At 42.7% G+C, this 22,781-nt stretch overlaps 1 protein-coding gene and 1 long non-coding RNA gene across 2 annotated transcripts; both read right to left on the bottom strand.

The window, feature by feature from the left end:
- Positions 1 to 6,698: 6,698 nt before the first annotated feature.
- On the bottom strand, positions 6,699 to 9,950 carry LOC107076631 (uncharacterized). The gene is made up of 2 exons (XR_001477819.2): positions 9,740 to 9,950; positions 6,699 to 9,323 (listed from the first exon to the last, which is right to left on the bottom strand). It is a non-coding gene; the product is annotated as an uncharacterized lncRNA (long non-coding RNA).
- A 4,431-nt stretch (positions 9,951 to 14,381) lies between these two features.
- LOC102694466 (NCCRP1, F-box associated domain containing) lies at positions 14,382 to 22,714 on the bottom strand. The gene is made up of 7 exons (XM_006627648.3): positions 22,603 to 22,714; positions 20,089 to 20,428; positions 18,674 to 18,782; positions 16,070 to 16,165; positions 15,578 to 15,716; positions 15,032 to 15,202; positions 14,382 to 14,703 (listed from the first exon to the last, which is right to left on the bottom strand). The coding sequence occupies exons 1-6, from the start codon at positions 22,624 to 22,626 to the stop codon at positions 15,053 to 15,055; spliced, it is 858 nt and encodes a 285-aa protein (XP_006627711.3). The 5' UTR covers positions 22,627 to 22,714; the 3' UTR covers positions 14,382 to 14,703; positions 15,032 to 15,052.
- Between the last annotated feature and the right edge of the window lie 67 nt (positions 22,715 to 22,781).

Below are 22,781 nucleotides of genomic sequence, written 5' to 3'. Positions count from 1 at the left end.
GTGTTTCACTACAACACAACATGGCTGGGTACCACTCACTCAGTCATGGAAAACGAATTCATAATGAGAGAAACAGTGTTCTGACAAACTAAAGATCTCAAACAGAATGATTCAGAAACTGGAAATGGTTTATTTGCCTCAGTCATGGTGAAAAACACCTTTCCTATTGTCCTGAACTACTGGACCAAACACAACACCAAACACAAAATGGAGTGGGCTGAAACACTTGTTTATCTGGTACCCTGGCTTCAAGTACCACACAAAATAATTATTTTTATTAAGTAATGTTAGAAAGGTGGACAATGGTGTTGTTTCAGAGGCTAGTAATGTCAAGGCATCATGGGTCTATAAGGTAGATTCACTCTGTATTCTGTGCAAACTGTGCAAAATGTTGTTGGCTTTGTGTTCATCAATGATAATGTGTAGAATTTCCACAAAACGCAACATACTAATATACCAAAGAACTGTTTGTGTAAACTTACTCAGAGCCATACTTACTTTGATTGTTCGAGATGGGAAATGTGCTTTGCAGGCAAGTAAAAGGTAAGGTAAACCCATTACCAAATAAGAAACATACATTTAAGGTTCTAAACAAAAAAGAAAATATATAAATGAAGTAAAATATTGTTGCAGACTATGGTACTGTAAGTGACTCTTAGTGTGTCTCAAAGAATCTAGAGACAAAGGGTACCAACATTTCCACTTCTTAGACGTTCAGACCAAGGGATGTTTTCTTAGTTTGCTGGGTGTGAGGCACACTGATCAAAAGAATCTTATGGATAAGTTTAGTTAATTAAGTTCTGGGAAAGTAATTAAGTGTGTCAAAAGCGTAGGATAAAAGACAGGAGGGACTGAAGAGGAGAAGACAAAGAGAGAGAGGGGAGGCAAAAGGACAGAACATTAAGCATGTGCCAGATAAGAGGTCCTTATCCAGATCATCAATAAAGACCAGATTGGAGCTAAGCATTTCAACCTTGCTAAAAGAGTTTGCTATTCTGTGTTTTTAGGAACTCTGATTTCCTGAGTGAAGAATCCCTCGGTTAAAAACGACCTCTCCCTATTAGTGGCTGCATTTTAGAACAGAGAGATAGATTCCTGTTTATTGTGCATAGAGGAAGTTTATTGTAGGTTGTATTCTATTTAGTTTAGAAGGCAGCTTGTTTCTTACTCTGGCCTTTGTAGGTGTTAAGAGTTGAATACTTGGTCTGAGATTTTTCTGTGTGGTCTAGACATAGGCCTCTGTGACACCTTGTCTGTAAACTTGTACTACAAAGGTGAAACTTGTGTGTTGTATGTTTGTTTTGTGTAATGTAGTGTGTGTATGGTCATTGTTAATAAATATTTGTTTAACCAAGGGTGCCTGAATTAATGGTCTTTTCACCAGAACTGTGCCAGAGAACAAAGACTTCATGTGCCTCTAACTATACCAACTGCTCAGGTATATTCTTGGAAAAATCATCTCGGCCAGTAACTGATATTTGTCATTTTTCTAACCCACCACTTGTGACGATATACAATTGTCCAGATTACACAGGTTAATAGCCATGGGAATAAAAGATAATTCAGCTCTGTTGCATTTGGCTTACATCCATTATTGTCCATTGCATTAGAACACACACATATTTAATGAAAACCCCTCTGAACAAATGTCAAAAAGTCATTTTGCTTGCATAATTTGGGATACTTTTTTTATATTTAAACACAAACCTAGCTCAGAAAATGTTTCTTCCTGATTTGCAGTAAGGAATGTGATCTTTGCCTTTTTTTTTCCAAGGAGTCTTCAGTCCTGGTCCGGGCCCTATCTGTAAGCCTCCTAAATCTCTTCAAACCAGCAGGACCTGCTGGGCTCGGAGAATGTGTTCAATTACTTCAATTAAGTCAATAATGAGCTAATTTAAATCATTAACCGAGGCGCTGAGCTGAAAACCAGCCAACACCCAGCCTCTCCAGAACCAGCATTAGACACCCCAGTGTGAAAGGATTTATCCAACAGTACTTACAGACATGAAACACTACATCATGCTCTTGGAAAGACTAAAAAACGACATAAAAACAGAGCTGGCGGTGTGTTCAGCTCTGATGATGTTCAGTGGGATAGCAGAGAAAAATGGGAGTTCCGTGCTAACCGCCTTACTGGAGAGTGACACCAGCTAACGCACTCAGAATGAATGAGACCATATGTTTTGCTTGCCTTGTACAGATCAATCCTGCGGAAAATCTTGGGAGCTATCTATTTAACCAAAACATGACATCTTATGGAGATAGTTGGAGAGGCTATTAATATCTGAAACGAAAATGCGTCCCGATCGAGTGTCAAGCAGACTACATAGATCATTTGTTCCTATCTGCCAAGGCTTGGGTAGCTGGAGAGTGAGCAGTGCCATCGCCTTTTCTCCGCTGATGGATGTCTGTCTGGTGTTAAGGGTCTTGTAAGGAGTAAGTGGCAGCACATCCATCGTATCTGAGCACCATCAGGCAAGAGAGGGATTGCCTCTGCACTGTTTCTGGTGGAAAAGAAATGAAAACACCAGTTATCTTTACTTTTTCCAGCCCCCGCCAAGTGGATTTGCCAATCGGATCAGCCCATCACTAAGACCAGCAAACTCTAGGCAAACTCCATGTGCCTTCCTGCAAAACATGCCGTGCCCATGGCAGATTGGTCACCGGCTGAAGCAGTGCCAATGTCAAGCTACACGGGTGGCAGCTACACGGTAGGCCAAGTGCCCCCAGGGTCCCGCTAATGGTATGCTGTTGCTTGAGGAATCCGGCAGCAATTAGGAATTAGGAATTGGCAGTCTGGTTATTGCTAATAAAACTTCAGGACTGGAACTAGCAACATCCAGACTCCAGTGCAGGGCTCCAGTGCATATAGTAGACAAGTCCTGTTTTCAGCTGCACTGCTGCCTTCTACAGCTACAAGCCAAAGACTAGACTTTGTAGTTTGACATTGCTAATTGCTAATTACATCTGCTCCGGATTGCTGCCAAAAGCTTTGTTTTTTAATATAAATTTCTATGCATAATTAATACCATTCTTGTAATTTTCCCATGAATATTTTTGTGTCGAGTCCTGCAAAAGCCAGTACAGAAAACCTTTTATGCTGTTTCCACTTCCGTTGGTAACCTGGGTAAGAAAAAGGGTGAAAGAGTTCAGCATCATCAATATATCATGATGGATAGCGATTGTGGAAGATCCACAGTAGAACATTTTGAGGGATTTTGCATCTATATTGCTCAGTGTAAACCCAATTGTAATGTGAGAACCCCAGCTATTTGTATTCTGGTGAACAGACAGGGATACAGTAGATAGTATACATGATACACAGACAGTGACTTCCAAATGGAATAACAATGGAATTGCTCTCTGCCTCCTAATGGGAGAGCTCACACTGACACTGCTTACCACTCACGCCTTGTTATTAAACAATACCGAGAGCCTTTATAAAGGCTGGAAATGCTGTTGGTTCCAGAACTCATTGATTTTATACCTCTTGCTGTATTTGGGAGTAGTATTTGTGTTAATGAAGTCTAGCCAGAAGTCTCTTATTGACACGCACATGTCCAGATCTCAATTCTCTTCGGCTCTTCGGTTGTTCTTTTTTCTGTCTTTGCAAATAACTGCAGTTCGTCCTGCTACTTTTCCAGCTTGTCTGCAATTTCAAAGACTTCCAGTAACAAATTAAACCTACACGGGATAACAGAAACAGGATTTGTTGGAGATCGTGCAAGGTTGCATCTTTTAACAAGACCCTGAGCGCTTCCTGATACATTACGGATGAGTCCGTGGAAACACAGCTTCCTTTTTGTCTGACTTCAAGATCCAGACTTATTTCAGCTAATGACCTCACATAACCCCCCCCCCCCCTTCCCTTGGCTAAGTTTCCACTGTAAGCTTTCTTTTGCTGGAGTGGGTGTTAGTCGTGCATGTCAATGAACACATGATCGGTATTGTGATGACTTCTGATACACTTGATGCAACTATGCAGAGCAGTTGCTTAGGTATAACATGAGTGAATGCCTGCCTTGAAGTCTTTAGTATTACAGTCCCTGAGATAAGGGAGCACCACACAGTGCTATATGTGGTCACATTGCTTGTCTAAACAGTATCTTTATGAAAATTCACCACAGTTGGTTTTTCACATTGCTTTCCAGAGGTGGTCCTGCTCTGGACCACATGCTTGCTTCATAAATTTATCATATTTTTCTTTACACCACTTCCCTCTGCAAGCCTTACCATGGTTTTAACATGCTTCACTACAGTTTTCTCTCCTTCTACATTTTTTACCGCAGCATTTAGCTGTTTTAAGCACTAAAAATGCCTGTTCTCTAAATACCGCAGTAGCATTTTTTCAACAACCAATGAATAAAACTGAAGTCATTCTGATTTTAAGCCAAGGCTGCAGCAAATTCTGTGTTTTACAGTTTGATATTACAGAAAATAAATTTTCCTCTTTGTGTTTCTTCTATCGCTTTGCTCCCAGGGGTGCTTTGTGGATCAGGGTCTCAAACCATCATCCATTATTTATTCTTCCTCTGATTTTCATTGGCCCAGCAAGTAATTCTTTACTCCAAAGATGTTTTATATTAAAAAAAAAAGAAAATCATAATATTATGTAAGCCTCTTGGATTACCACAATGGATGGGGTCTCTGTGTTATGCTATTAATATGTTATTAATTGAAACCACAGACAGACGTTAGGGGTTCCATTAACTAGGCAGGGCAACAGACTCTCACTGATTAAAGGGGATATACAATGCTGTTGCCCCTTAGAGATGTTTAATCCCTCAGTTGATACATTTGTTTTTGTTTTGTTTCTTAACTGCCTTGAAAATAAAGAAGATAATTTTGTCGCCTCGCCTCTCCCTTTCAGAATTAATTTACAGCTTTTTGAAGAGGATAGCAACTCCTTGTTAACAAACAGACTAATAGAATTGTCTTGATCTTGACAGAGTTGGAGGGCCGCCTGGCTTTGCGGAGCTAAGCCCTTCTCTGCGAAGCAAGTTGAACGCCCAGAAATCACACAGGACACAATTCGATTCGGAGAAACAATGTATGGCAAAGTCTGCCTCTAACCCCACATTGCCTCCAAGGGCCTGCAGCAAACACACACCTCATCACAGGACGCCACGAGAAAGACGTCTCGACAAGTCAACCAAAAGATGAATAAAGAAAAAAAGAAAAACCGTCCCTTTATTGGTTAAGTTCTGCATTTTTACAAAACGGAGTGAACATTTTAGCTTCTCTGAAAAACCCTTATGAGATAGATGGAGAGAGCCAGCTGACATGGAAATATGATGAACATACGGGACAGGCCTAGCAGAACCGTGCAGCCCTTTGTTTTGCAATCATGTTATGTTATTGTTTTATTTATTCCAGCCAAGCAGGGGACCTGGAGAGCACCCTGGGGTGGTATTTCAGCTTCATGCCACACATACAGCCGTCTGCTTTTCCATGCTGTCCTTTGGCCTTCCCTGGTTTGCTGAACTGTTATGCGAGTCTGCCTAAGGATAATGTAAGGCAGTGTTTGGTTAATAAGATGTCATTGCGTGCACGCAGGAGAAAACTCATTTCACAGCTAACAGGTTTCTCAGTCTGAAAGTTCTCCCCTCCCCTCAGCAGCAATCTAGTACAAATGAGAGAAATGGAAGCAATAAAAAAATGTTTCATAGCCAGCCCCATTTTTTGAGACCACTTTGAGGGTTTTGGTGCCCTGCCTTTAATGAGCATTTTAATTTCTCAGGGTTATCATACACGCTCTGGCTATGATTGGAAATGTTATGTTTCTTGTTCAGTGTCAGGACGTTTAAAATGAATTTGCATGCAAGAGATGCAATACCAAGTTAAGGGAGGACTAAATTGCGACTGAAGTCTGGAGTGTGAGAATTGGAAATGAATGAGAAAGAATAGCTACAGTAATTGAAGTAACTTCTCTCTTCTTTGGGTTCCTGATAGGGAAATATGTTTTTTTCTAATAACAGCACAATTCTGAAGAGGCAAGAAGACAGTTTTAAAACCCTGGACAAAAACGGAGAACGTATTTCTGTCCCCATGAGTTGTCACGTGTGAAGCCCCTAGTTAATCTTATCCTTTAAAAAATAGTTTAATCGGGTCAATCTATGCTTTCTGATTGATGAATCCGACAATCCTCTGTAATTGACTGCAGTAAAGAGCTCTCAATCTTGGAAGGGGGACTGAAGGGCAAGATTGATTGCTTGTGACCCCTGTATTAACAAGGGCATAATTCATTCTAAAAGATCCCGTCTGCAGCGCCGGAAGACGGATTCACTGCCACTGCAGTTTATTGTATTTTCTTTACCTGTAATCATTTTCCACTTGAAGTATTTTTGTTTAAACAATTCAGCTTTGCAGGTACAGAAAGGCTGGAAGTATAAAAAAGGATGTTTTGTATCTGCGCTGTCAAAAAATAGGTCAGTGTAACTGGGGAACAATCTCGCTCAGTGTGTCTTTTCATTTTGCTAAAATGGTGCCGTGGTGAGGCCACATTCGTCCCCGTGTCACGGCAGAATGTTTTTGCTGTTGTTTCTTTCTGAGACGGTACACACCCTGCAGCTGCAACTTGCACTGCAGAGCAGCAAGGGATAGACAATAAAATACTGTACAATGGCAAGAATGCTTTAAACGAATCTCAGAAATTAGATGCAAGTTTCAGTTACTACCAGTCTCATTTTTTATTATAACTGACCTCTCCACAGACAAAAACGATTGCCTTTTTTTTTTTTCCTTCATGCACATTATTTTCTGGTCCCTTTTTCATTAGCGGGCAGCACGAATAGGGGAGCAGAGCTGCCTTGTGCTCTTCAGCAGCAGATGTCGCCCAAGCCCCGGAGCCCAGGCAGGCCTGAGGTCAGCGAGGGTGATTCTGTCTGGCCCCAGCAGGGGCTGAGAGCTGGCACAGAGCAGCAGACCAGCTCGCTCTTCCCAGGGCAATTTGTTTCTGCAGCAGCTATAGTTTTGCTTGATTAATAACACCAGATTCGTATATTAATGAACACACAGCAGTGCTGGCTGTAGTCACAAGGTGGACATCTCAGATCAGCAGAGCATTGGTATAGCTTTGTCGTTTCCATGTGGTGTAGTTGTTGTGGTGCAAATTATAGCACCTTTACTATACCATGTTCTTTTCACCAGTTGTGGTCTTGTTCCTAATTGATTTGTTTCAACAGAAATAGTGAATGTGTACCATTTCTGATTACTGATGCGTTAAAACCCTGTTGTGTTTTCAGGTGTTTTCCTGGACTTTTGGAGAGGGTGCTGCATGAAAGCTCATCAGAGACATGACGGCGTCTAGCAAGCTGCACAGCAGGCAGTGCCCTAGGTGATCTAGGAGAGCCCTGTCCTCAGGGCAGCATCGGGTCGCATGCCTGATTTTTTATCAGGTTCCCTGCTTGTCACAGCGTGCCGTTCTGTAGACAACAATCCCCGTGCCATCGTCCAGAGAGGTGCCAGGATCCACGAGTCACACAAAAGGCAGGTGAAACGTCTCTCCCTTCCCTTCGCCAGCTTGCCAGGAACCCAGCAGCCTGTTCGATCGCCTTCCCTTCTCTCAGGCTGGTGAGAGCTGCTAAAAGGAATACTTTGTTCACCCCCCCAAAGAAAAACAAACAAAAAAGACATTCTTAGTTGGCTACAAAAGAAGAACCTCTTCAGAACATATCAGCATTTATCTCATATGCTTTTCACCGAGGCTGTTTAAAAAAATCTTTAGTGCTAATGGGAATAGCATTGATTTACATCAGTCGGTGACCTTTAGGGGTACCAATAAAAGTATGTGCTGACACTGATATTGTAAAGGATGCAACTTTGTATTCCCACCCTGCAATTCAAGGAAGCTACTGTTACAGGTCAGGGAGATGGCTGGCACAGTGTTTAGCAGGCAGGGGCTGCATGGCTGGAGTGCCCTCTGCTGGAAGACTATAGGAGTTACAGGTCGAGATCAAATCTGGCCCTGGGGTCGGGCCAGTGTGTGAAGTGGTAGCGTGCTCGTGTGAGCTTGTTGTTGGGCAGAATATCCAAGTTCCCCTATGCCAGGAAGTGTCGACTTTACTCCTCGTGGTCGGGATTCATGCTGGTTTTTCAATAAGCAGTTTAGAACCCATAAAGTCAGATGTTTTCCTTCTAATGATTAGTTCAATTAATAATAATAATAATAATTGCTTACACTTATATAGCGCTTTTCTGGACACTCCACTCAAAGCGCTTTACAGGTAATGGGGACTCCCCTCCACCACCACCAATGTGCAGCATCCACCTGGATGATGCGACGGCAGCCATAGTGCGCCAGAACGCTCACCACACATCAGCTATCAGTGGGGAGGAGAGCAGAGTAATGTAGCCAATTCATAGGGGGGGATTATTAGGAGGCCATGATTGGTAAGGGCCAATTGGAAATTTGGCCAGGACACCGGGGTTACACCCCTACTCTTTTCGAGAAGCGCCCTGGGATCTTTAATGACCACAGAGAGTCAGGACCTCGGTTTTACGTCTCATCTGAAGGACGGCGCCTGTTTACAGTATAGTTTCCCCGTCACTACACTGGGGCATTAGGACCCACATGGACCGCAGGGTGAGCGCCCCCCACTGGCCCCACTAACACCTCTTCCAGCAGCAACCTTAGTTAGTTAAGATCCAGTCCACTGAAGGACTTGAGTTGGCCCATTCCTGGTCTCCGCACATTTATTCCATAGCAACACTGTGGAAACAGCGCTCAAATCCCAGCTCTTCGAGCTCCTTATAGCCATCCCATTGTCTGCAGATTCTCAGGAAACCATACCTAACCTTTAAAGCTCCATGCAGAATTCCACAATTCGCTTCACTCCTGAATTTGGCTGCAAGGATACAATAAATGTGAAAAAGATAAACTCTTGACAGCTGTGAATGCCCTCGATCTTCGCCACCAGGATAGCTATGGCCTACATAAACTGACATGTTTGCAAAACAGCTTCATTTCCAATTATTTATTATCATGTGTCTGGGTTGCAAAAGAAAAAAATAGATGGGGATTTAAAATTCATTTTCTGCTGTGTAGGGGAATGTGTGCTGTATCACCATTTAAAAAAAATACATTCTTATCTGTATACCTGACTGAGTGTCAGTATCACCAGAAGAGACCAACAAATTTAATTTCTAAGCATATTTAAAATCCAGAACTTGAGTGTTCTGTCTTCTTTGCTGAACCTGGAGTCTATATTACTTTACCTGGGCTGGTGCTGTAAATATGCTAGTTACCCAGAAGACTGTGCTCTGAGTGAACGACCAAATCCATCATTTTACCAAATCAAGGTGTTTTTTCCCCCTTTCTGCATCTGCATGGAGGGATAAGGAAAACACAGGAAGCTGTGTGACTATGTGGAGCAACAGCTCCCCCTGCTGGGGTGGGTTTGAAACGTCCTGTGTGTTCACTGGAAATGAATACACAGAGCTAGAGCTTGACCCAGCTGGTCAGCAAGTTTCAGGTGAGAGTTGCACAGACCACACAGGGAACATCTAATGGGTTTACAATGTATGATGCACTGCTGCAGTCCCTGGTAGCCCGGGCAGAATTACTTTTTATCACTTTTACATGTTCTCCTCCGGGAAAGGCAAGCCAGACACCCGTTATTAAAAGAGCGATAATGATCATAAAAAAAGGGCCGGCTTTTTTTAGCAGAAGGTGTGATTTCTCGCCGTCAAGACGAGTCAATAATTCATACAGAACATTCTCACTTTATCTGCTGCCTACCTCTCTGCCACGTCCGCTTTACATCAGTGTGGCCAGTGATGTTTGAAAAGGGTAAGGGCGAATTTTCTTTTTTCCAAATGTATCCCAGCCAGTTTTTTTCCCCCTGTGGAATAGTAAAATGCCGGTTCGGATTTAATTCAATACCACACGAAACAGATTTTTCAGGATTACTCCTCCGGAAGACGTGCACGTTTACAGGTCAAGTAGTATACTCGGAGGACAAACCGAATCCTTTGGTTTTCAGTTGTTTTTTTTTGTTGTTCTTGTTGTTGTTCTTTTTCAATTAAGGAGGAAACAAGTACTACATTCTTCAGTATGCAAAGGAAAAACAGCCCTGACCTTAATATAAAGACGTTGGTAACGCAACACCAAGCATAAATCAGAGCAGCCACAAACACTGCAGGGGGCCTGTGCATCTCACATGGGTGGTGATTCCAGAAGGCTGGGGTTCATGTCACAAGCTCTACATTAATACCAAGGGCTGAAAGAATCACAAAAAAGTGATAGACGCTGGTAATTGCATTTCTTTCTCTCAGGTGGTTTATGGTTCAGTCACAATGCAAAATGGAAGGTGATTTCCGTGGGCAGTAACCAGCTGTTAAGTGGTACTAATTGGGTCGAGGCTCAGCGCTGCACAGAAACATTGATCAGGAAACAGCAAGATGAGTGACGGGTTTTAGAATTGGGAACTTGCGAGATCGAACTAGATCAGAACTCGAGATACGGTGCCTTTCACAGCAATATAATTTTTGCCGTTGTTGGCAGGCAGGCTGAGATGAAATCAATACATTTAATCTTGGGAATGTATTTTATCACTACTACATACCTAATTTAAGAAACTGTCACTTTCATCTTTATCAAGGATAGTAAAAAAAAGTGGAAAAAAACTTCTAGGGCCTTTTTTAGTATGTGTTGATGCAGGGATGCGCTGTGTGGCAGCAGTGCACTTAGCTGCATTTTGTTACTAGAAATTTACTAGTAATTTAGCAGAATTAAGTGTCGCTGTAGTTCTGCCACAGAACATCTGTACAGCTGTGCCTGTAGGTAGGTGCCTTTATACACTTAAACATATAAAACATATTCTAAACATATTTGATTTGTTATCATTTCATAATTTTTACAAACAAGATTTTACAAATCCATCACATGATAGGATGTTTGGTTTTCTGAATAGGAGTTGCTATGATTGACAGCAGTACAATTAAAATTAGTCCAGTATAACTGCAAATGATGTTGCACCGTGATTTAACAAAATCTTACCGCAGTTCTAGTTATGATTTCAATTGCGAGAGTTTCTGTCATTTTAGCCGTCACTGTAATTAGAACTGACCACCGGGTCATCATCATTTTCAACTAAACAAGAGTATAAATTTGCAGACTATGAGGCTCCCTAGCTTGAAATGAACGACATCTCATTATGTTGACTAGTGAAGTATCATTTGTGACCTTGTCCTTGGAGTATCTGGAAAGGAATTGGAGTTGACATAAGTCTGCAAGGTATTAATTGGTTCCCTACTGGGGGCTTGATATGCCATGCAGGAGTTTTAATTGTGCTTAACCAGATCATAGAGCTTTTTATCTCAAGTTCCCGACACAGTTACATGTCTTGCACATAATTGAAGTTTCTTATGAGCTATCTAGAGCCATTGTCCTTACTATCTGTGCGAAACCACAGTGTGTTTCATTAAATTCATTTGAACACAGGATGGCTTAAATGATCAAAACTGAGAAGAGATCATTCGGTCTCTCTTGATCATTTGGTATCTGTAAGCTTATCAACCTGAAGATCTCATTCAGGGTATCGACTTCAACATCACAACTGGGCAAGTACTGAGGATAAGAGGTGGCCAGCCATGATCCAGTCTAGCAAGCTTCATGGATCACCCTTGAAGGGAAACTGCAGTCCCAGTTTCACAGACTGGTTATTAACTCTCGGTAACAAAATCAATTAATTGACGGCGAAACTTGACAAATTCCGAATTAAGCGCAAAATCGTGAACTTTGTGAAAGTAGTTTTGTCAGCATTTTATTGCAAAGCACAGGTCTCGCTATGCTCAGGTGTGAGTTTGCACACATTGCTATATGCTAAATAGCAGTCCTTCCTGCTCACTAATGTGATATACGAGCGAATGAGTATAAGTTGCGCATCAGACATTTCACCACAGAAATGCTCCAACATGATCTGCATACAGAGTTAACAAGTTGTATATGTCGGCAAAACCATCATGAAATCGAGAATAGTATTCCTAATGCATTAAAAGAGATGTATTCACAAGCCTGCTTGTTTGCAATATGATAAGGCTGCTTCACATCACTGGAAGTTTTGTTGCCTTGTTCTGAAATGCATAATATAGTGCTGCACATAACTGGAAATGTTGGCTATTTTGTGATGTGAATTTTACAGGTTACTGTGTACATTTTGCTTGCATTGTGGTTTGGAATGCACTCATCAATGCTGATTCTTTCCAACCCTGATACTATTGCAGTTTCCCTTTAAATAATCATATTCTATGCACTTGGACCAACTTGATTTTGACCAGTGATTTTTCCCTATTATGGAGAGTAAGAGGGCAGTAGGTAGAGAGGATATGTGTCCCACAAAGCTGTGGAGCAGGACCTGCCATCTTCACTCACCTGACCACCTGCTGGAAGGCCATTGGTCAGGTGACATTTACAAAAACCGAAAGCAGAGCCACCCAGTTGCCTGTCAACCTCTGTTCTCCTGGGAGGGAAAGAGGGAGCAAGGAAGTGACCGAAGAACGTGACCTTTAGGATTTTTTGGAAAAGTGTGGAGATTTCTGTTTTGAAACCTGGTGAGTATCTATCTTATTAGGGAGGGTGTGAAGACATTGAGATAGAGACTGTCTTACAGAAGGCCATCTTAAGAGTTGTGGGCCATGGAGATGAGTCAAGTGTTGGTGCTGATTTTTCACCCTGAAAATGGTGCCATGAACAAGGCTGTGCCCTCTTCTGACTGGGCAGGGTATGACATGAAGTTAGAGAAGCTCGGGTCTAGTGAGAAGCAAGGAGCATGAGTGTTTTTTGCAGTGTGATATCCCCTGCGTCAAGGGGATTCTATTTTTAATTCTCCTGCAAAGACCATGTAATGAAATTTCAATGAGATTCCTGGGTAGTAAACTGTAATTTAACTGCAATTAATGCACCCCTGGAATGTAGCGCTTCCAGACTAAGAGAGCATGTAGTGCAATGCATGGATTAAAAAAGACAGTGCTACTACTATGTGGCACCCGGGACCTACTGGGTGCCTAAATTGAATTGATCAGCAAATTCTGCACAGACAAGAAAACATTGGTCAGTGGTACCAGGGCTCTGGCATGTTTGTTTTGAAACGTTAACGACAAGGTCAATTGCTTTTTTTGTTGCATGTATTGGTTTTTAAAATTAGAATCAAGTCACTCCTAAAAACAGTTGCAGATTTCTTTGGCAGAATCTTATACAGACTCTTGCTCTTGCCGTGAAGCCTATTCCCTGTGTCTTGTGATTGCGAGGATGAGGAGGGGTGAGGGCTCTCTTGACTGTGAGTCCACACCTGCGCAGCTTGGTTAACGGCTCACTCCGCAGGGGGGTCTGGAACGCCCCATCCAGTGGCCGGTGGTCTGCTCTTTACACAGGCCGGCTAAGCCAACACTTAAATGACTCAAGAAGCATCCTCAAATATCTTCAAAACATTCGTTGTTGTACACCTTGTGAAAATCTGAATGGGTAAGTCTTGGACTACGTCAGATTGGACAGAATAGGATCACACAAGCTGACGGGAACAGCAAAAGTGAAGAAAAAAACAAAAGTAGAACATATTTTAAGAATTCTTGGTTTTTAAAGTAGAAGTTATTTGTTTTTTTTTGTTGGCTCTCTCCCAATTAGGGTTTATGAAGGTCCATCTGATTTCTGTTCAGAAAGAAATGTCTCCTCTTTTGTTTCGTTGTCAGTTGGAAGATTTCTCAACGACTGCGTTTCATGATTTTCAGTCAGGTCAGTCCATATCTGCATCACCCCTCTGCAGTCTTCATTTGAAAGTGTTTTCTAAACAAAATCTGTTTCCTCAGTGGTTGTTTCCTATCTATTAAATATACTTCTGTTATGTAGCATGACATGAAAAGCCTCCACTTTAAGTAACCTGACTTTTTGGCTCTTATCCTCACAGATGTATCACCTCTCTGGGCTTTTTTAGCCTGATGGTGACCAAGCTTTTCATGAGCCATGCTCCACAATGAGCCTATCAGTACAAGACCTCTACTCCCATGTGCACGAACCACATGCACTGGCAAATAGATGCAGAAAACGTGTGTGATAGGAGGGGAAGAAGCAATGTATTACTATAATTAGCAAGTACAGTGACATTAAACTCACCCGACAGGGAACCGCTTCATGTGATAGATACAGAGATCAGTGCACCCTCATGCATTAGAAGTGTGTTGATGATAAAGTGGAAATATTATAACCTCTTATAATATATTAGTCTGCCCTTTACTTGTGAAAAGAACAGAACCAATCTTGTCATCTGGAATATGTTTGCTTTCCCCCATGGCAGTTTGTAAGTATTCAGCTTTTTTTCACTGTAAATAAGTGCCTTGCTTAGTTTTATCAACGTACTGCAGATGTAAGGCATTTATTTTGCTGTCTGTAAAAATGTAAAGTATTTTTTTATTTTAGCGGCACTCAAATTTAAACACACGTATATTGCACAGATATGTTTTTAGATGCAATAAAAACAAAAGCCTTACTGGTTGACAAAATGAAGGAATCCTACTGCCTGACCACTGTCGAAAGAAAATCAAGTATCCCTTCCAATGTCCTGGAATGAGAACAAGTTACTGTATTGTCCAGCTGCACTGGAAGGACAGGAATGAAGCCAAGCCAAGGATGCTGGGATAGTGGTGTCCTGGCCTGCTGGCCTGCTCTGGAGCACAAAGGAGCAGCCGATGAATGATGGGAGAATTGGATTTCTGTGTTGAATGGGAAACATGCAGAAATGGACTATTAGAACAAACATCACTCTCCTGAAGTCAGGAATATCTCCTGTGTGTTGTAAGAGTTTCTGTTTACTGCTTATATCTACAGAGTTTCTGTTGTAATTATTGCAGTTTCAGAGGTCTACGAAACAGCAGTTTATAGCACAGCTGCACTCAAGATTTTAAGTACAACATATCGTGAACTGCCTGGCATCTAAGAAGAGTTACCTTGCTGCTGATGCTGAAACATTTAAAAAGTGTACCCAGTATACTGCAAACATGTAAGACTGTGGGCTCCGAAACTGGCAGCAGAGAAACTTACCTGAAAGTGGCTGTTGAAGAGTCACTTCTCTGGACTTTTTAGCCTGATGGTGACCGAAGTGTTCGTGACCCAAGCTCCATAGTGACCTTTCCAAAACAAGATATCTTTCCCAATATGTTTGAACTTCACATATCGCACTCCGGGTCCGTAGTTTCGGAAAATGTAGGTGATCTGCCAAAACAACAGCGGGAATAAAACGACGGATTACTCTGAGTGCTGATGATAAAATGGAAGTACAGTATTATAATTCCCTTAATTTATGGGTCTGCCCTTTACTTTCTGCAAGAGTAGAACCAAACCCATCAGTCATGTGGAAGTGTGGAAGGTGTTCTACAGATATGGTGTAGCTCAATATATTTTAAACATGACTGATGTGATGGTAAGTGTACTATCATGTGATTTGCACTTCCTTTAACACTGCTTTAGAAACTATTAAATGTTCTGCTCACTGACCATCTGTTTGAACCAGAGGTGCAGAAAAATCAGAGTGATACTTATCTGCCTACTAGTGTTTCCAACAAAAAAATAAGACTCTTGTCAGCGCACCTGGTCCCACTGTTGAAAAGGGAGAACAGGTATAGTTCTGAGGTCTGTAGTGTATTCCTTGATGATCTTGTGCTTGTTGGCTCCCAGGAGTTGAACAAACATCTGGTACTCCCCTCCACAGTCTCTGTGTGCTGAAAACCTTTTAACAGACAAAGGAAAGCAGGATGTGAACTCAGCTCAGTTCTTTATAAAAAGACTGGCAGCCCAGAGTGCAAAGCAGCACAAAGAGGCCCTTTGATTCAGTACAAGATGCAAATCATGAGCCCTTCAGGTCAAAGCGAAAAAAAAAGATACATCATCTCCCACAGACAATGACGGAGAAACTTGTTTTAATTAAAAGAAAAGGCAGCATCCTGCTGACACTACTGTGGTCTCCAACACTCCTTAAAGGTCAAGAAATTAACAAATTGCAGTTCTTGAACTGGTAACACCCATGAGTACTACCAAAGTCCAAAGCTCTACTTCCAAGTGTCATTATCATTAAGAACTCACCAGTCATTCACTGTAATCTCGGGCTGGTATTCGTCCAGAATCTTCTCCCAAAACCCTTCTTTTAGCAGGTCAATGGTCTGGGATTTTTCACACCAGCTGCAATGAGACATGTCATTTTTAAATTCACAGGTCTGCAGGGTCTTCATGAGAGAACTAAACACACTTGGACGCTCATAATGATCCACCATAATTGTTAACCACAATAAAGGTTTTGGAGGTCTATTTATAGTCCCAATCACATTCCAGCTTCCCCTAGATTACTGTGTGCTGCCAATCAAATGTAAGCTTTTAGGGAGACAAGGTGTGGATTCCACAGAGATTTACAAACTACACTGGTCAAATGCTTGATATTTCCCATTTAGACCACCTTTTATCATAACTGGGTGATAAGCCTGCGAAAGCTAAAATACAGATTCCACTGATAAATACAGTACCACAGAGAAGAAACGGAGGGAGAACTTTATAGTGATTTGAAATATTATTGGGTTTTTGATCCAATAGGGACATGAATGTTGAATGAAAAAGGCTTTTACATCTTGCCAAATTATATCAACCACTTCATGTTACAGACACAACCAGACTAACTGTAATGAATGAGATTTTTGTTTTGGAAAGTTATTTTAGTGCCCTCGTTGGGTGATGAGGAGGTGGCGCACCTGGGTAGTGCTTGCAACGCAGGGCAGGCTGGGAGTTATAGCCAGGATATGGGGCGTGAGAGTGCATCTCCTGGCTTTATAGGTAAATAATCCCAATCGCATCTGTGTAAACAGCAGCTTAGTGTTTACCTGTTATTGTCTGTTATTATCCCTTAATTTGCAACCACCCTGAGTCTGTGTTCATTTCCAGTTACCTCCCTAGTGTACTGTATGTGTCAACTCTTAGTACGAGTTTGTCTGTGTTGCTCATAGCTGGCTGATGGAGGCTTAATAAAAAGTGCTTATGTGCCAAACAAGGGCGTTGTCTGGTTTCTTTTTTTGCGCGAACCCAAATTCGCTACAGTTGGTGTCAGCAGTGGGATGGGACTGCCCTTCGCCGAGGTTGGCAACTTAAGCGAGGGAGAGTGTAACGAATACGCCCCTGCGCATAACAGGGATCTTGGCCGCCAGGGCTGAGGAAGGTCTTCTTTAGCTCAGCCAGCAAGACCCCTGTTGAGTGACGGCGGAGACCTGGGCTCACGCCCATGCAGTGAGGGACGAACTGGGGTGGGGAGCAGCGAGGGCACAAGCCCGAGAACCCGAATCTGATACATTATATTTAGCCAGCAGCTATTTCACCCCACAACTCACAGCTGTCAGCCCACTGAAGCTCAGCAGGTGGGACCCTGGCCAGTACCTGCATCGGTAAAGCTCAGGTTGCTGCTGGTAGAGGTGTTAGTGTGGCCAGTAGGGGGTGCTCTCCCTGCAGTCTCTGTGGGTCCTAATGTCCCAGTATAGTGATGGAGACACCATATGGAAAAAGGCACCGTCCTTTGAATGAGACCTAAACCAAGGTCCTCACTCATTAAAAAATCGTTCGCCATTTCTTTAAAAGAGTAGGGTGTTACTCCAGTGTCCAGACCAAAATTCCCCCAGACCTTCACCCATCATGGTCTACTAACAATCCCCCATCTCTGAACTGGCTTCAGCACTCTGTTCTCCTCCCCACTGAGAGCTGGTGTGTGGGGAGCGGACTGGCGCATCGTGCAGATGGGGCTACACATTGGTGGTGGTGGAGGGGAGACCCCATGACCTGTAAAACACTTTGAGTGAATTGTCCAGAAAAGCACTATATGAGCTTTAATTACTATTATTACTACATGAAAAATTGGCTTCTAATAATCACTTTACAATTCTTGTGTAACTACACAAGCTCTGTAGATGTTGGGTTGCTCAGATGGATCCTGTTTGATTTCTTCTGCTGTGAGATGGGCTCAGCTTTGATAGAACAGTAAGTAAAAAGGTTGTAACTGTGCGGAACCTTGCCTCTCTCAATACACCTACAGTATGGAGACAACATAGGATCTACTTCTCAGGCATCCTGGTGTTCAATGTATTTTACTGTCCAAGTTGAAAAGCTACCCAGTTACCCAAATTACTTACTAGATGCAGTATCCAGAGAACTGAAACCTGACAGTGACAGATTTCCTCTTCACTGCTGGATTTGGCCATCATTCGTGTTTTCTAGAACCGCAAAACAGAATTCATGCCAGCGGCTGCAGAGAGCTGGTGATGAATGTCTGTTTAATCAATAGTGCTTAGAATGGACCTCACGTGGGTGCATAATTCCTTGCAGCTAACTGTATGTCTATTATTAAAATCGGATGGAGTTTTCTAAAAAAAAAAATAGATCTATTAATATTCTATAAATCCCACGTTGCGTGTGCAGCTCTGGAGGTTAGCTGCCGTTTTAATTAATTTCCACCTTGCAAGGCGACTGTACTTGCCGTGGAAATACAGCCTTCTGAGACGCAAGCTCAGTCCCTGGCCAATTCCCCTGCAGTGTAACGGAATTAACAGAGGAATGCCTAGGGATAGTTGGTTTTTGTTTTGTTTTTTTGTGTTTTTTTTTTGGGGGGGGGTTGTTATTCTAGTGGGTCATAATAAAGAAGAATGCAGAGACGCTCACTAGTACGAAGACACGAATGTGGACTTGATTCCCGTCAGGTCCTCGTGGTCGAAGGTTCTCACGATCCAGCCGTCTCCCCCGTTATGAACGTTCCAGTGCTGCAGGCGCTCTGCGCGGAGATCGAAAGAGTCAGAGTTAGTGGAGCACAGCCAAGAGGCCAAGGAAACCAACCAGTTCGGGACATAACATGGACGCAACCCTGAAAGTCGGGGCAGGAGGAATTGCGAGGAAGGTGCTATACAAAGAGAAACCCATTTAAAAGTACTTTACTAACCACCCTTTTCCCCCTGCCTGAATACACACTTAAGAGTTTACAACCCGGGAGAACTCCGGGACCTGTCCAGCTTGCAGGCTCTGTCCCGGCGATCTTTTAAGTGTAAATCACAGCGTCTGAAATTCAATTCTGCGTGCGACTTCAGTCCTGCCCCGCACTGCCCTCCCGCGAGCGGCGTCTGGAATCATTTCTGCTGCGACTTTGCAGCCTCACTCGTTTTCACTGCTGTCTGAAAAGCTTTCAAAGCCAAGTGAAACATTATGCCAAGGCCTGGAATTAAGGTATGCGAACATCTGTGCTACATGAATGCTTCTTGATTTACAGTTGTATTAATCATGTTTAATTGTAATAATATTGTGTTACTGCGCAGAATCTTAATATTTTTATTAACATACTTCAATGAATCATCTGTCCTATTCATGCCCCATTGAATCCCTGTGAAAGACAGTAAAGGTTTTACAGAGCTAGGGATGACTGTTAGGAATGATTTCAACACTGCTTCTTCTACCTTATGAGTTATTGATGAATGAAACAGGGTTGCAGGCTGGTAAAATTCACTGTGGAAACATTACTTACAAAGCAGCAGCCATTGTGGACAAACGACTTTTGAGCCTAAAGTTTAAAGTGCCGTAATAATAATTCTTGACACCATAAGTGCAACATTAACAAACAGAGAGATCACAAGGCTGTTATTATTAATAGTACAGGGGTGAAGGGAGAGGTGTCTCTGAGTCTCCAGATACCCACACTGCTCTTGTTTGCTTGCCTGGGGTGGTTATTTACTGCACCCTGCCCCTGTCCGCCCAGCTGTAAATGGGCACAAGCACTAGCAGGGGGGGTAACTGGTGGTGAACTGCTGTAACTTCCCATCAAGAGGGAGTCATGTGCACTCTGTCCACCTGCTGCTGCAGAAGCATGGGAGCAGCAAAGGATTTCTGAAGCAGTCTGACTTTTTAATACACAAAACAAGACCAGGGCTGCAGGCTCAGCCCGAGCACGCCTCTCACCGAGATTAAATTCATGAGTGAGCGCTGGTTGGCTTACCCTGGTTTGAAGCTCAGTGTGTTGTGTACGGGGACACCCTAGTTTGAGGACCCTCCAAGCTCTCAGCCCATTTCTCCCGCCCCCCCCCGAAACTCACCTGCGCCGCAGGGGTTTCGGATGAGGTTCCTGTTGAACGGCTGTTTCAGGTAGAAACGCCTCCAGTCGAAGTTGGTTGGGAGGTATCTGATGTAGAAGGTGATGGCGTTCCTTTCCCCCTGGCACTTGAACCTCCAGAAGGCCTGGCTCTGAACGATGGCCCGCCACCGTCTGCACACGTGCTGGCAGTCGCTCAGCAGGGTCTTTGCCGGCAGGTGGCTGAGAATCAGCACCAGGATCTCTTCCGGGGCCACGGACAAGTCCATTCCTGTCTCGGGGTCAAAGGTGTCCAGTCCTTCATGCCGCTTGTGCTGAATTTGACCCATTCGCCTTTTTTTCCCCTGAAAGGAGCAGAGTGGGAAAACAAATTCCATTTTTTTTTTTTAAAGAAACAAGCACAATTATAATGGCTGTTATTTATAAAGCGCTTTTCCAGAACCCAAGGATGTTGTACAAAGTGAAAAAATAAAAAAAAGACAATATTTTTTTTTTAAAAATAAGAAAATAAATCCGGGCTGCAGTCCAGAGTACAGGTACGGGGAGAACCATCCAAGACAGACAAAGGCTAAAATCCGGAACGGGATCCGGAAGAGGAACAAGGAGTTAAAAACAGGGTAACGAGGCCAGGCGCTCCGAGCCACGGACTCAGACGGTCAGGGCGCTGTGAGGAAGCCTGTGCCGTCGGGTCTCTCCTGGACCCACTCGTGGGCAAGCTTCCAATGCTGAGCCAGGAATAGCAGGAGCTCCAGGATTAAATAATAACAAGGAAAACAAGGGACAGGTGCACATAATGAACTAAAATAGGAAAGGGTCGGAGCGCCTCTAAGAGGAGGGATGACGATCGTGACAGCTTCCAAGTCAATGAATTTTATCTGAACATTCTGTAGTATATATTTTTTCTTGACACCTAATGACACAGGATTAAACAGTCCGCACTCTAGTTTCATGACCTGGCAATGCCTTACCATCAAACAATGATATTCACACCATCCGCTGGTGCAATAAAGCCCAATCCATCACTCAGGATACCTCAGCACGTACTGTACTGTGCTGCCCCATGTGTTCTGGCAAGCAGTACCACGCTATTAAAGCAGGGACCACTAGGCTTAAGAACGGCTTCTACCCTACTGCACCCTTCTACCCTTAAGAACAGCTACCTGTGCAATGCCTCAGAATTCAATGCACCTCTGCACTTCTGACTTAGCTACCACGTATTGATTGTTCTGTTTCTTTACTGTCTGTACATACTGTCACTGTTTATTATGTTCTGTTCTGTAGTGTACTGTCGACATTGTGTGGCGTTGTCTGCTGTGCATGTCCTGAGAGAACAGCACGAATAAGATTCCCATTGTACTGTATACTGTATGTACACACACTATGGCTAATGAACTCCTCTATCTCTGTCTCTTGCAGCAGACCCCAAATATTTCCTTTATATACAGAAGGGGACCCACTTCAGACACCTTAATGTGCAGCACCCAATCTAAGCTGCATGCATTTCATTACTGAACCCATCATTACTGAGTCGAGCTCTGGAGAAATGAAAAAGGTTACGTCTGTGATCTAATTCATAACTTCACGTGATGCATGGAGAGGCAAGTCTCCTCCCTCAAAAGATATTGAGAGTTCAAGCATATATACTGCTGTTTAGTACACTCCAGGAACTAAATTCACAACCTCATTTTAATGAGCTTTTGTAATTTTTTGTTGCTATTTTTAGAATTTTACTACTTTGTTAAAACCGATTGAGCAACGATCTCTGGACTACTGTAATTTACAGTGAAGCGGTAAAAGCTTCTGTATAGCATTTAAGCAGCTGGCTTTCTTCAGACCCCGGTTTTCTGTGTTTTTAATCCAAGATTTTAGTTGTACCTGTGTTTTAAAGAGCACGTTAATAGTTATGGTTGGCCTCAACTGCGTCACGACATTTTTGGATGTAAGTTACTATCTTGAGAATTTTTACACAGTCCCTTCAGATGGTCAGCTACACATTCAGTGTTTATAGTACAGTTTATAGTCTATTTTCCGTTCAAATTCCTCCTAGCTATAGTGGCCCCAAATGTTTTGTATATGTTGTAATTTCTGCTTTTGACAAAAACCTACTTTAACACTGTGCTGTGTTCGACGTTATCACCGCGAACTATTTCTATGTTGTCTGTTTTAAAATTAAAAATACTTCTTTAGGGAGTGTGAAAATGCACTTAAAGTGTTTTAAAAATGAAACTACAGCTGCTATGCCGAACTGCGCGTAGCGTGTCATTTAAAGGAAAAGACTTAATAATTATCGAGTTTATTCCACTCCATCCGTTATTACATACTTTTTAAATATATATCTATATGTTAGAAAACGTTATTCATTTGTTCGCAACCGATAAGCTCCTCAAATATAAAACATGTTGGGGTTTTTCATAAAACCAAATTGAAAGTAAGAACCGCGATATACGGGCTTCTTTTTTTTAAGTGACGTAAATAGGCGGTGATTTCCTTCGTTTATGACCTCTGTGTTCTGTCTTACCTGGCTTTTTTTAGACTTTTTCATTAGTATGGCGAGATGAGGGAGTCCATGATCAGAATCACCAGAGACCACCTTCAAATGCCGAGACCAGCTGACTTCCTGGATTCTGAGGAAAGAGCGCAGCTGTTAGGGACCGAGTCGAAATCGTTAGCGAGCTTTCAGAAACCTGACCTTGTTTT

Source organism: Lepisosteus oculatus, chromosome 3, assembly GCF_040954835.1.
Source record: "Lepisosteus oculatus isolate fLepOcu1 chromosome 3, fLepOcu1.hap2, whole genome shotgun sequence".
Lineage (NCBI taxonomy): Eukaryota > Metazoa > Chordata > Actinopteri > Semionotiformes > Lepisosteidae > Lepisosteus > Lepisosteus oculatus.
Note: the sequence above shows the minus strand (reverse complement) of the source record. Positions and strands in the feature narration are given on the sequence as shown.

Bases quoted from the DNA above. Each gene is read 5' to 3' on its own strand.
- LOC102694466 (XM_006627648.3), bottom strand. From the start codon at position 22,626: ATGAAAAAGTCTAAAAAAAGCCAG. The intron at 16,166-18,673 runs GTGAGCGTCTCT...GTCTCATTGCAG, and splicing joins ACATTCGTGTCTTCGTACTA to CTGGTGTGAAAAATCCCAGA. The intron at 15,203-15,577 runs GTGCGCTGACAA...TTGTTTTGGCAG, and splicing joins CTTTTCAACAGTGGGACCAG to ATCACCTACATTTTCCGAAA.